Below are 15,335 nucleotides of genomic sequence, written 5' to 3'. Positions count from 1 at the left end.
TTTAACCCATATCAGTAACTATCATTTCATCAAATGAATAGCTATGCAAATTTCATCATTTCAATTGGAAAAAGTAATAGGAAAGAGAATGACAGAGGGGGAATTCTTTAACCTAATTGGCTCTGTGGCTGAATCCGTCCATGGAGAAAAGAGGTTGAGAGTGGAGACCAAGGAAACTCCTGCATAGGTCTAGCACATTGGCTGCCTTAGGTATAGGGTTTGCTTTGGAGATACAGATTGATGATTAAATTTGATTTTAGGGAAGTAGTATCGGTTTTAGAGAAGAGAGAGGAGAAGAAGATGGCGTTTGGGATTGATTTCCAGAGTTGGGTTTTGGGGAGAAGGGTAGAGAAATAGAGAGAAACGATTCAGAGTTAGATTTGTAGGTAGAGTTGGGTTTTGGGGAGAAGGGTAGAGAAATAGAGAGAGAGAGGATTCAGAGTGGATTTGTGGGTATCGGGTTTGATTTTAACGATTGTGGAACAAAATTTGGACTTCTTTTTTTTAACTTAATTATTGTTTTTTTTTTAAATTTAATTAATGCTGACGTGGAAAATTGTGGAAGCTTCAAAAGTTTCGGTTTTATATATATATAGATAAGAGAAAATTACAAAAGACTCTTTTTTTCTTTTAATATTCGTTTGTATTTTCCCGGATTTTCCGAGCAAACAAACAGAGAGAGACATACTGAAACATGTCCCAGCAACTGTCCATTCCTTGAATCGGCGCCGGAAATCCATCTTTGGCAAACAAACTCTGGTACACAGGTCCCATGGATGGCCTTCCATCTTTAACTTCCTTTGCTTTCTCCACCTCCACTAGATAGTTCTTCTGTGTCATTCTCACTATGTTCTTGTGAAGCACCATTGGCTCCCAGTCCTGGGTCAGAGCTCCTAGATATCAGCTCGGCATCGTAACAAACTCAGAGAGAGCAACAAAGAAACAAAGAGAGAAATTCTACACTACTAATCTTTGTTTGTTTTCCGAGAAAATTAATTAACAAAGAAAATTCAGAAATTCCTGTGGAATGAGAATGTCCAACAAATTAATTATATACCAATGTTGCAAGTCCATTTTCAAATAGGCGTAAATTTGTCTATTTAAATAATTTCCTCTCATTTCCATCCTAATTTTTAAAATATTCAAATAAGAGGAATGGCTAATTACTTCATTCCCCCTTACTAATTTTAAAAACATTCAAACAAGGTGGAGGATAATCATTCTCTTCTACTCTCTTTCCCACTACTCTCCTCCCATCTACTCTACTCCACTCCACTCTACTCTCTTCCCTCTCTAAACTTCCAAATAAGCCATTAAGCATTATGATATTTTGAAATCAACAATCTTATAAAGACACTAAATTTGACACCAATTTCACCTTGTTGAATTGTTGTTGTTGTTGTTGTTCTTATTATTATTATTATTTGTTTTTTACAAGATAGAAATTTTACTTCAGTCTAATCTAAGTGTATATGTGTGTGAAACTCTTTCCTAAAAATTTGAACCCCAACCCTTACCCCCCTACACTCCATAAAGATTTATACTTGTAAAGTGACCATCACGTGAAGGGTGTGCAGTGGTACCTTGTTGAGTTGTTAACTTATGATAGGAGCAACATCACTTTCACATGGGTCCATCATTGATACTTAACTTATTATATACTGATCACAACATATTGGTTGGGTGTGAAAGTGGTTGTGAAACTAGATGTGTTCCTAAACTTTTTGATTGGCTTTTATTACTCTTAATGTCTCAAATCATCCAAACCAACACATTGAGCATCTCTATTTGATCCATTTCATGATTTTTGTTAAATATAATTTCCTTTAAAATTTTAAATGACACCACTCTCTATTTATAAAGTAAAATCTTAAATATAATTAATTACAAGGAATTTTAGTTAATTCAATTAATGAAGTCTCTTGTCGTTGGAATAAGAGTTCCATCGATTGAAATTCTATAAATAAAAAAAATAAAAATAAAAATTATGATTAAGTATTAACTTCTTGGTTGAAGCAATATCACAGTATTAGTATTTAGCACAAGCAGTGCTAGACTGCTAGTGATTTATATAAAGAGATGGTAAGGGTGAGGTGGGTGGGCTTGTACTAGGGGTTGGGAATCTGCCTGCGTAATTTTTTATTTTTCCAGGCTATTGACAACTCTGTAAACTAATAGTTTATTTACATTATTATTTTTTTAATTAGAATCCACACTTTAACCTTGCCTTCTCAAACGTCAACAAGTTAAGATAATTATTTATAAAATAAAATAAAATGAAAAAAACCTCGTGATTGATCAAGCCTTGAAGATAATTTTACTACTTAACCCCAAAGAAAAGTTACATTTATCATCATCTTCATCGAATCTTTGCAAATAGAAATTTTTTTTCTTTGGTTAACAAATCAATTAATTGACCGGATCATAAAAAGAGAATTTATCAAAGCTATAATATCTAATAAGGAAGAACTAACAAGCTACATTTACACTTTCTCTTCCTTATTATTATTTTCAAATGAGACAATATTATTATACAAATAGAGATACAAACAGTCCATCTCAGAGTAAGAAAGATCCCAATCTGGATGAGAGGAGATGGGAGTGGGCCCAAAGTGGAAAACCCAGAGGCCCAAACAGCTACAATGTGGACTAATATATTGACTTGTCTAGGGACAAAACAGGCCTCCCAAAACGATAGGGAACTGAACTTTCAATGAACAATCTTTTTCTTACATTACATTATTTGCGTCAAAATAAGACCTATTCTATAAAAATTAAAAATTATTTAAATTAAATAATAAATTGAGACCTATTAATAAAAACGGAGTTGAAAGTTGAGGACTAAAATCAAAATTGTTAAACCTGAGGAATTAAATTCAAAACTACCCTAAAAATAAAAAAGTATTGTGCACTTAAAAAAAAAAAAAAAAAACCAGGGACTCGAAATAGATTCTGAAAAATGTGAAACACTTTCTACTATACAAACCACCAATTTCATACTGAGAAATAATCCGGGGTATATTAAACCAAAAAATAAAACTAGTTTAACAGGCTCATAGATATCACTTTCCCCATCTTGTTTAATATAGGTTAGCACTTAGCTCATCATAATTTACAAAAGAAACGTGTCAGTTTTAGGAATGAGCTTGTCCTGAGTTCTGACTCCCTAGTTTTCATCTTTCCTGGCAGATAGAAAAAGGTATAGTATGCCTTCATCCCAAAAATATACCTCTCTCATGAACAAGTAGAAGCTTAATTCACATGCAACCCTGTAGTGCCTAGCCAATTAAATATCCTGGTTGGCTCAAAGAAACATTTTGTTTTCCTATCATATGAACTCAGGAGCTTTTTGTCTTATTATCATTAACCGCATAACGATTTTGACTAGTACTCAAGCCTGCTGAATGAAGCTGTTTTCGCCTTTTTATAAGATGTGATGCAGTATGCCTATCGTCTTGAGCCTCCTCAGAATCAGGCTGCATGTGCAGGTAAACTTTAATAACTAAAACATAAAAAGAGGTATATCTTACTCTAGGTAAAGTGAAGAAAAACGTGATAATAGTGCAGCCAGGCATTCGATATATCACACCAATAATGTTGAAAAATTAGAACTTCCAGTTCCATCTTGTTTCTGCCTGTTTAAATGTTTCCTCCTTTTAAGTTCCTTGTTACTGACCATGAGTTCCTTTTAGGTTTTTGCTCCCTAGAAACACGCAAATTAATCTAAATATTAATGTTTCAAAACTATGTAATCATGTTGATTTCAAGCCAGCCACTCCTGGTTGTAGCTATCTTCCAGTAGGGGTTACAAGCATCAAATTCCCCGTGCCAGGACTCATATTTCAGCTCAATAGCTTTGGCAAAACATGATCCCAAAAACAAAAGGAAGAAAGTTCAGAAATTACCTTGATGGCTAATGCTTTATCAAAGCTTTCAATAGCACTATCAGGCTCCCCAAAGTTCAACTGTGCTCTGCCAAGAGTGATCCATGCCTGAAAAGATACGATTTTAGTAAGAGACAAACATTGACTTCCGACTCTAATCATGAATGGACAAGGTTCTTAATATTCTGTGAACTGTGATAAAATGTAGTTCATAAGGAAAAAGTGCTAAAGTACATCCGATACAGCATCAGCTAAGACTTTCATTGTATGCATGGCAGCCTGGAAGTGCCAACCAGCTTTTATATAAATTTTTATATACCATGTGTGTCAACTATAATATACATCAACGAAAAATGAAGGCTAGCAAATTTTGTTACTACCAACAATACATGGTACACACTTGAAAAGAGGGGGGGGGGGGGGGGAGTGGTCGGGGGGGGGGGGGGCGGGGGGGGGGGGGGGGGGGGGGGGGGGGGAGGGGGGGGGGAGAGAGAGAGAGAGAAATAAGAAGAAAAGAAAAGGTACAAAAGAGTAACGACTATTGACTTGCTTTAACAAAAGTACAAGTCAAACTATAGGAAACCAAAAATCCAGTGTAACGCCTTGAGGTTAGATATCTTATTGCAGTTTGTGAACTCTAACTTCACTAAGGAAAGGTTCCTATTCATGTAAATGGCAAAACGATTTAAAATTCACACAACTTCTACTCCATTATCCACAAATGGCATAACTATATATAAATTTCATATCTAAATATGACAACTACTCCATTATCCATAATATGTACTTGAATACTACTCACTGAAGCTTTAAATTAAACGGTAATAAGGGATGAGATATTTGCATAAATTCATTTACCTCAACAAACCTTAAATCCAATTAATTAGAGTTGGTAGCATGAATCATTTTCTGACGTTCACCTTTCTCTGGAGCATTTTCAGTAGAAGCTTGAAAACAATTTGAAAGGAAATTTTAAGTTTACAAATAATAACCTTAAAGTGCTACAAATTCTAGTTCCAAACTAGATTTAGTTCTGAAAATTTTCCTCTGAAGTCTACATACTTGCCTAATGAAAAGTTTGTTAAGTAAGATTCTTCTATTTGGGAACAGTAGAAGCAACTTTTTTTTTTTTAATTTATGAGTAGTCCAATCACTAACACGAGGGAGATAATATGCCTCATAAGGAATATCTGATTGCATGCATTAAAAATGATTTCAAAAATAATGAGCAGCAGATTTTTTTACTACCTTCATGGTAATTTGAAGCAAACCTTTTAGCTTTTATCAATCTAATATCAATTATGAACCCTAGATTCATGTATATAAGCTTAGTTGGAACTATATGTAACCCCAGTGTCAACTGCTAAAGTATTTAACTATTAGCACCAGATATTTAATAAACAAATCAAAAAAGGAGCTTTCTTCTTCATTATTTTCAAAATGGTGAATGAAGCATCATAGCTTAAGATTTGCAAACAAGTTAATACATGGGGAGCAATAAAACTGGAAGCATAAATATATGACATACCTCAGCCCATGATGGCTCCAATTCAGCAGCTCCTGCAAGATAGAAATTTTACATAAGTATGTGAAGGCTCTCTCAATTTAATAATAAACAGTTCTAGAACCCCAAAGGGCAAAAGAGTGATTGAAAAAGACTTGCTTAAGCAAGGAAAGTGTGGAGTGGAGGCAAAATTGTAACGAACTGCATCATATGAATTGCAGAAAATAAGACATTTCAAAATTTCAAAAGGAATTATAAATCAAAACCCAGTTCAATGATTGACATAAGAAAAATGTAGTGCTGTCATTCACAATCAAACTCTCTTGCAATTATGAATGCCTCACAGCCTCAGCATATCTATCAAGAAAATGAAAATAAAATGGAACAAGAACTGGGCCTCACGAGTGGCTGCCTTCAAAGCATTCCATGAATCTCCAATTTCAAGTAAAACTTGGGCCTTTTGTTCGTGTAGTACTGCATTTTCTGGTATCAAAGTAAGAGCTGCCTCCCATTTTCCCAGTGCTTCCCTGTATTTTCCATCCTATAATTAAAAAAAAAAAGACATGTGACGAGATTTAAGCCATCAAATCATGTAGTAGGACATAAATAAACAGCAACAGTTGAACAAAACTACTACCTTTAAGTGCTTATGTGAACTACAGTGAAGAAAAGTAATTCAGTGGAAAAACATATTTTAGCCAGGATATCTTTCCAACACTAAGAAAAAAAATCCATTATCCAGTGACACAGGAGAAGTCATAATTAAGGCTTTGTATTATAGTTAAAAAGGGGAAAATTGATCAACAGCTGTGAAGAGTACATTTCAGAAAATGCAAGCGGAATTTATTAAGAAAATACAGGGCAAACTTTCAATGAACCATTTCAACAAAATAAGTATCTGCAACTGAAGGCATGCATGCTTAGCAGCACTATGCCTACATAATTGCAGAACACAACTGTGACTCAGCCTTGACAAATCCAAATAGAACAAAGGATTGAAATTTTGTTTGCACCTAAGGGTTAATGACTCAGCCATAGATACAAGTATATAAATTCCAAATATCAAATCCAATCTCAAAGAACTTAACTTCAACTTAAGTCAAGCTTCCCCAATTCTGTAAGATCAAACTAAGCTTTCAGTAGCAAATTCTTTATAAAATAGAGTCCTCGTTAAAAACCATGCTTATCCAACCAATCTAAAGATGCCCACATGAAATCCTATTTTGCCAAACAACCCTATCTAGAATGTTGTTTGATGTTAAACTATAAGCAACCTAGATATCATATGATACATTGTTGCTAGAAAGAACTCTTTGTTCTTTCAATGAAATAATTTTTATAAAATATTCATCGTGTTGGAAAGAACTAAAGGGGGGAGTTTTCGTAAATAGCATCCAAAAGGCAATAAATTTTTTTTCATAATTTAATAGTTGGTGGAGGGGGATTTGAACACTGGATGTCTCTATTGGAAACACCAGGAATTGGAAATTGAGATACAAGGCTCTTGGCATACAAAAGGCAATAAATTCAAAGGCTGAATACATGGAAACTAAACTATTGTAGAAGGGACCTCGTGATAAAGTGGATGAACCATCTTATTTCAATTTCAATTTCAATGAAAATTTTAGTTTTCCCCCCTTTTTTCAGATAAACAATAATAAACAAGGATGGAAGAAATAAAGTACATAGGCTGCGTACTAAAGTATCCCACTCACATTACAACCACCAGTGTAGGAAACACAAAAAATTCAACAAAGACAATGGAAGACTACTGTCTTATAGACAATTTCAAAATCACATACTTAAAACTACCAGTAGAAAGCCCAAGCCTTCAAGATAATCAACACTTCCACTTCTTTTTATTTTATTTTATGGTGTTTTAAGTGGAGATAGGATCACTTTGCAACCAAGGAACTTGGTCTAAGCTACTTAATCAATGGTCAACTCTTATGACTTGTGTTTGGGGTTAAAAATTGAAAAGTAGATTCCTTGATTAGTTAAAAACGGGTAATGCCTACTGATTCAAAGAATGGTTGAGGCCTGGAGATGAAAAACTCTTAAAGATTTAACTTATTAAGGATATCCCTTAGTGGGTAATTTGGTAATCATGAGTTGGAAGTTGGCTCTAGAAGAAGTCCTTATCAATTTTCACCAGTTTGATATTGGATGCAAAGACACCAGTCAAAACTTCCAAAAAATATTTCTAAATTAGTTTTATATCATACATTTCATCACCGATACATAACAGAAAGGTATTTTAAGATATTATTTTGTTCATATTTCAATACACATAATTTCAAAGATTAGTTGACCTATATCTAGAAATCACTGAGATAATCAGTGTTTATCAATGGAAAGCCATTTATGAACAAGCAGACGATCCCTCTCTGCCTGACCTGTATTGTTTCCTTCCAAGGGGAGTCAACTACATAAGGTAAGTTTCATATCCAGAACAGAGTATGTTGCAGGGAGAAACATGAGCATTTAGGAAGTTTCATAGGAGTAAGAATGAATAATTTTACGATAGAAGATTAACCAAAACAAGGCTCAGAAACCTTAACTACCCTCACAACTTTTTCTCAAAAATCTTTTGAAGTTCTACTGAAACTTCAAGCTACTGCCTACTGCCACTTCTATATACTCTCCTTATGGAAACCTAATATACATATGTTGCATTAAGACTTCATTGGCAAATTACCAAAATTACTAATACACATTACTTATATATAAAATAATAATAATAATAGTAATATTTTGACTACCACAAACACATATTGTTCTCTTAATATGAGCAAATCACAAAAGAGTCTGAAGAATGAAATGTCATTACACAACAGCAGCAACATGACAGTTATAGAATCAAGAATTATGCAGATTCTTACTGTTAAATTACCAATTATCCCAAAAGCTTAAACCATTGGGATACAGTAAATTTACTCATTTAAACACATATTTGTAACACTTACACTCATGGACACAAAAACCATCAAACTTCATGGCCACCCATAAGCTGAAAAGGCAAACTCAATTTCTCTCCTAGTTGGAGTAAACCCATATTTCTTTTAATAAATCTTTTTATCAAGATTGGAGCTTTCTATTCTTTTTCTCCATTTTGGTCCAATTGGGTAACTGGGAAGCTATCCCCTTACTCAATTAACAAATTATCACATATCAAATACTAAAAAGTAAAAGAAATTTTGTGGGGTTAGAGAGTAGATTGTAGATACCTCGGCTAGCTTATCTCCTTGTGCTTGAAAGGACAGGGCAAGTTGCTTGGTGTTAGATGAGTCAGAGGAATCGAGAGAAGCCAATTCCTCATTCAACTGTGGATTGGTATTGGTACTAGTAGTAGTGGGACTAGGTTGGTCTTGGTTTTGTTGTTGATCAAAATCGAAAGGGAGGTTTCGTAAATTTGATGTGGTGGGCACAGGGCGCTTCTTGCTGCTTTTGTTATTGTTGTTCTTCCATGTCAGTTTCATCTTCGTCGTCTCTGTAATCCTTTTGCGGGCTTTAATTTCTTCTCGGAGTTCCTCAGGAGGCAGAGAACAGGAAGAGGAAGAGGAAGATGAAGGCTTTGGTTTGTGTGTCTATGACTATGTTACTTCTTGTCGGATTTCTGATTTCTAAATCATGTTTTAACTAAAATCTATATACTCTTCTTTTATTTATGTATTTATTTTTATAATTCAATGGTCGGGAAAGTCGAGGTTTTTTTTTTTTTTTTGGGTGATAATTTGAGAATTAAATCTTGAATATTTTCATTAAATTCTAAAAATATCAATTGGAAAGTAAATATTTGAATTTTAAAATATAGGTTGAAAATGAAACATTAAGAAATAATGAAATAGTAGTTGAGTTACAATTTCATTCCTATCCAATTTGTGACACATGATATTAAAAAAAAATGGAGCTTACACAATATATTTAAATCTTATTATTATTGTGGGTTCCAGTTAGCTCAACTGGTAAAACCTCTGATAGTTGTATAAGAGATCTGGAGTTGAATCTCCGCCTACATCAAAAACTGATTGGTGTCTTGGTCTGATGATAAAGAGCAATTATCAAGAGTGGACGCCATAAGTTGAAACTGTCTCAAAAAAATCTTATTATTATTATTATTATTATATAAAAAGATGAAATCCTTTCTCATTGAATCCTTTGTTCATTTTATAATTTTTTTAGAATGATTTTTTATTCTTATTTAGATGTAAGACATAATATTTATAAATAAATAAATGATATGTGTTGCATATTTGACTTTAAATGGAAGTGAATTGACTCAAAGGAGCTGCTATTTGATCTTGGAGCAATCGATCTAGGGTATAGGAAATAAGTTTATGTGGGCTAAAGGAAGATGGGGAAATGCTGCTATTAAGGAAAGATTAGATAGGGGATTAGCTAGCATATCTTGGAGACTAGTCTTCTCAAATGCATCTGTTCAACACTTAGGGGCTTTAAACTCAAATCACGAACACATGTGTAGGTTAGATTCGGGGAACTCCTTCCTGTCCTATCTAACACTTCCCAGAACCATCAACTAGTAACTGTAAGGCTACTTGATCACTGTTCAGGCGTCACTTCCACATTAATGCGGTCAGAGAGTTGGTTGAAAGTCATTTAATGCGGAGGTAGCGGCTTTTTGAAGATATTTGTTGCCCTTCTCCTTTCTTATCCATTGTCCGACATCTAACTCTTAGTGATGATATAACTCTAAAGTAAGTCCATGATAATATGGCACTCGAATTGACCTCAGACACATGTTGCCGAGAAGGCTTTTATTCTCAGACGCTTGTTGGACTTATCTCATATTATCTCTACTCCACTCTTCACTCCGGTCTCCTTATAATCTTATCTGGGCCACCTCGGATGGTCTAACGTCCTCAAATTGGGCCATAGGCCCAGTTAGTACTGCCTGAACAGTACTTCCTGATTAACTGACCCCCACAGTGATGTAATGAAAGTGACATAATATATTTTGTAATTTTAAATTACAGTAATATTAAAAAAATTAAATGAACCAAACACCGTAATGTGACATTAAAGTAATGTGCACCACATCAAAAGTTTTGATAAATACAATAGAAGGCAAGTTTCATCATTTGTTTTAAACTATTTTATGATCTATTATAATCTTTACTTTTTAATATAAAAAAGTTGGTCTTACACGATGTAAATTCTGACATGTACCTTAAAATTTTTTTTTTATTCATTTACATTTACCATCAATTTTCTTATTCAATTTTGATTATATATTGAAATATTTTCTTTAGTTGCCAGAAAAGCTTCAATAAAATTGTGTATAAATATTATTGGGAAGGAAATTTTCAGGAGAGAGAAGGCTATATTATTCTTCTAGTCAACTTGAAAACAATGTGGCTTCACTGCAATTCATATCAGCTTCAGATGAAAGTTGCAATCTTGCTTTCTTCAAATGCAAATTTAAAGAATCCAACATCATATATATAAGCCTGCCTTCGGGATGATCTCTATGTTCAACTGTAAATATATGAGTCTTCCCTTTTACTTGAACGAGGCTTTGTCCAGGAGATTTTCTCACTTTGTTAGATTTCATCATTGTTCTCATTGCCGCAACCCCATCCCACCTTCCTTTTGATGCATATATGTTAGCCATCTCCGCATATGGAACTGCCACCTGGGGCCCCAATTCAAAGAGACGATGCGACACATATTCACCAATCTCTACATTACAGTGAACCTTGCAAGCACCAAGCAATGCACCCCATATGCCAGCATCAGGATTGATAGGCATGAGGTGAATGAACTCCAGTGCTTCCTTTAGTTTTCCTCTTCGTCCAAGAAGATCTACCATACAGGACTTATAATATATTTTCTAGTCATCATACCAAAGTACTCCCACCCTTTCTCAAGCAAACCTCCATGACTACAAGCTTGAAGAGCAGCAAGAAATGTAATGTGATTTGGTTTCAATCCCAACTCCACCATTTGAGAGAAAAGGTTCAAAGCTTCTGTAAATTCTCCATTTAAAGCACAACCTGCAATCATAGTTGTCCAAGAGACAAGACTTCTCACAGGAATGGCATAGAAGAGATCTCGAGCATCATTTATACAACCACACTTTGCATACATGTCAATGAATGCATTGCAAATGATTAGATTATCTTTTAATCCATTTGAAATAGAATAGTTATCAATCCATTTTCCAAGCTCAAGTGCCCCTATTTGTCCACAACCTGAGATCAAAGAAAGCATGGTAACTAAATCTGGTATATCACCAGCGGCTTCCATGGCAGTAAACAAGGTCAATGCCTCATTCATATCCCCTTTTTCAGCATAACCACTAATCATAACAGTCCATGAAACACAAGTTCTATCAGACATGCTGTCAAACAAAAATCTCGCAGAATCCACATCTCCACACTTGGAGTACATAGAGACAAGAGTATTGACCACACATATATAGAGATCACAACCCAATTTGATTCCATGAGAATGAATCAGCATACCTTGAAATAGTGCCTCCGGTTGCACACATGATGAAAGTAGACTAACAATGGTGTGCTTAAATCAGGTCTAAATCCTTCATGCAGCATGCATTTGTAATAATTAACAGCGCCAAAGAAATTCGCAAAATTTGCACACCCTGCAATCATGGAGTTCCAGGAGACAACAGTCCTTGTAAATATGTCAATTTCATTAAATACCACCTCTGCCAACCCCAAGTCACCGCATTTGGCATACGCAGCAATCCAAGTGTTAGCAAGCAGAACATCAACATCTATGCCAATTTGAATTGCAAACGAATGAAGTGATTTCACCAATTTCAAACTCTTTGTATGCAAAACTGCCCGAGTTAACCCCATGACTGTAACCGAGTCAGGCTGAATCCCTGAAAACCTCATACAATGCAAAAGATGTGACACTCTATCAAGAAAACCCGATTGAGCAAACCCATGAAGTATTGCATTCCAAGAAGCCACATCCCTCATGGACATCCTCACAAACAAATTGTACGCATCATCTAACTGATTGCATTTGACATACATGTCAACCATTGCTGTCTGCACAAAGACATCGGACCAAAATGGAGATTTCATGACATGGCTGTGAATGATTTGGGAACATTTGAAATTGGAGACCTTGGTACACGCTTTTGCTAGAAAGGGGAATGTCCAATTGTTTGGTTCCATGCCATTTTGCTTCATTTAACGGAAGAGAGTGAGGGCTTTGTGAGCATAACCATGGTTCACAGCTTCTCTGATGCTGGAGTTCCATTGACTGATGGTTGAGAAATTCAAAAACTGGTTGAGAAAGGGAGTAACAGGATGTTTGACCATTTCTCATTGTTTTGGTGGTGCAGAAAGATTAATGTGGAACACAACTGTGATGATGCACTTTCTCTTGGACCCTGCTTACAGCCATATAATGATAGAATTAAAATGAATTCACATAGATAGAATTCCAATTAAAAGATTTGCAACTTCAATTCACCTGCTTGAAATAAATAGGAAATCAACAAAATTCAAATCAATTAATTACATTTCAACATCAAGGCTAACTTTATAAATATACCTTCTGATACTGAAATCAATATAGGTTTTTACAACATACTAATTTTGAAATACTATAATTTCATTGAAAAAAAAGGTCTGTTTGTGTTACTTTATTTATTTATTTATTTTTTTTTTTTGGGAAGGGGTGGGGGGGGGGTGGTTTATAGGTGCCCTAGTACTTTTACACAGCTTATTTTTTAAAACAAAAGAATATCTTCTTTGGAAGCCTAAGGTTAAGGCAAAGCCCAAGAACAGGTATCTGTAGTAGTAAATTAGGCTTTTCTATTTCATCTTATGTTTTATTTGGTTATTCTAGAGACAAGTATTTTTGTAATTCTGTAAATGTGTTGGGTATGGGCCATAGTTGTGGGCCTTGGATTTTATTGTATTCAAAAGTCTTATTTAGTTTATGAGACTTTATGTGTGGCCTTTGGCATGATTCAATTAAGGTAGTAGTCCTAATTTTATTAGAAGTTAAGAGTTACCATCTACATAAGTGTGTTATTACAGTCAAGCAAGGAGTGAATCAATAAAATTTGAGTGTTTTTTAGTATTGACGCATGTAACCTCTCTCTCTCTAATGTAAAACCTGGACACACAACCACCCCCCCCCCAAAAACCTTAACCCACCACAAGCACATACAGACAACTCCCCAATTTGTTCTACATCAATTTGATACTAGATCCAAAATCATACTACAAGTTCTCTGCTGAAATTTTTTTCCCACCAACTACTCAACAAATTTCTCATCCAAGATAATAGTAACTCAAAGAATTGGATTCCAGAATTAAGCCTTTTGCTAAGACTATTAAGCTACAAAGAAGTCTTTGAATAAGTCGAACAAGAAGGTGAATTCAATAAAATACTCAAAAGAATTATCCACTATGAAACAAAGTTTGGATAGGCTGTCAGCCATTGTTCTCGATAAAATTTATGTTGAAACCACCATTGATCAAGACCCTAAATCATTAAAATAATGTTCAGGTTCTGCCCATATGTTTCCCTCAAGCTCAATGTCTTTTTCTTCCTTAAATTCCTATGGACCAAGCACTAGCCAGGTGCCCCCACAGCAAACAAAATCCAATGTTGGGTTCGCACATTAAGATGCTGGCTTTATGAAAAGAATCAGCCTTATCATCCACCATTACTCCGGTCTCAAGAAGAAGATTGGTTGATATGGATAGGTATATTAAATTAGAAGTTAGTGATATATATATTTTCCATTCATCCTCCATTACAACCGATGAACTTTGTCACAAGTCACAACACTCTACGATGCATAATCAGTGACTGGAAGATAGACTGGTGTGAAAACTGTGACCCAAGAGGACCCAAGATTATTTGGATCCTCAACAGTGAATCTCATGGTGAATATTTAACTATGGATACATTCTCTTCACTAAGGGACTTATCTTGGAGTGACCACTTACTTTTACAAATGATAAAATTTAAGAAAAATTCTTAAAAACTATATTAATCCACAAAAATCACAAAGATAGCTATCAAAGTTTAGCGACATCACATGAAGCTAGAACAAGGACGCTGATAATACGCCTCATCTCATCCAACCCAAAATCTTCTTCTCTCATTATCTGTAGACTTAACAAGGACAACATTTAGACATCAATTATGCAAAGAGAGTTGTTCCTTTTAGAAAGCAAAGTGTGCTTCTTCTTTATAAAGTATCACCGCCATACAGCGGAAGAGAGAAATAAGTTTCTCATGATCAAGCAATCGGCAAACAACATTAGATATGTCGAAAAGAGACCAAATTAAAAATAAACAGAGAGAGATAGAATTTTACTTGTTCGGACTTGTATGTAACCACACGGCAGAGCAGCGACAAGAACGTGGCGGCCAACACCAGTGCTGTAGTGTGGGTGAGTCACTTCAGAGCTGTTGCCCGTGGCTTCCTTGTTGAAGGAAGAGACAGAGAGACAGAGAGATGAGGGGCTTTGTGTGAGGAAAAGGACCAATAAGGAGGGTTTAGACTGTAAGAGAGACATGGAAAATGTTTTACTGGTGTTTTAACTTTTAATGGTCAAACAAAAAAAAAAAACAAAATTGAAAAAATATTGTAATTTTTTATAATTTAAAAAAAATATATATATTGCATATATAAACTTTTTTATAAAAAATTTTATAATTTGTTGACGTAGTAAGTGATTTTTTTTATTTATAAATGTAATGAGTGATTATTGGTAAATAAAAAGTGATATTATTAGTGAGCCCAAATAAGAATTAATAAGAAGTTTAAAAAGTAAAAAAGTTATATTAGTAATATGTTCATATAAGACCTAGGAGTTTGTGTGATTTGAATCTTTCTTATTTGTATGAACTTGAATTCTGAATTAAGATAACTACATATTGTGATTACATTGCTTGTTCCCTTATTTTTCTTTGTTGAATATTTT

General features: G+C 34.5%; 1 protein-coding gene and 1 pseudogene across 1 annotated transcript; both read right to left on the bottom strand.

Moving 5' to 3' along the window:
- Positions 1-2,992: 2,992 nt before the first annotated feature.
- Positions 2,993-8,995, bottom strand: LOC115959442 (tetratricopeptide repeat protein 33-like). The gene is made up of 5 exons (XM_031077824.1): positions 8,616-8,995; positions 5,791-5,929; positions 5,413-5,444; positions 3,906-3,992; positions 2,993-3,476 (listed from the first exon to the last, which is right to left on the bottom strand). The coding sequence occupies exons 1-5, from the start codon at positions 8,865-8,867 to the stop codon at positions 3,339-3,341; spliced, it is 648 nt and encodes a 215-aa protein (XP_030933684.1). The 5' UTR covers positions 8,868-8,995; the 3' UTR covers positions 2,993-3,338.
- Positions 8,996-10,659: 1,664 nt separating this feature from the next.
- Positions 10,660-14,905, bottom strand: LOC115959141 (annotated as a pseudogene).
- Positions 14,906-15,335: the final 430 nt, after the last annotated feature.

This window comes from Quercus lobata, chromosome 9 (genome assembly GCF_001633185.2).
Source record: "Quercus lobata isolate SW786 chromosome 9, ValleyOak3.0 Primary Assembly, whole genome shotgun sequence".
NCBI lineage: Eukaryota > Viridiplantae > Streptophyta > Magnoliopsida > Fagales > Fagaceae > Quercus > Quercus lobata.
The sequence above is the reverse complement of the archived record's forward strand: the minus strand, read 5'-3'. Positions and strand labels throughout refer to the sequence as shown.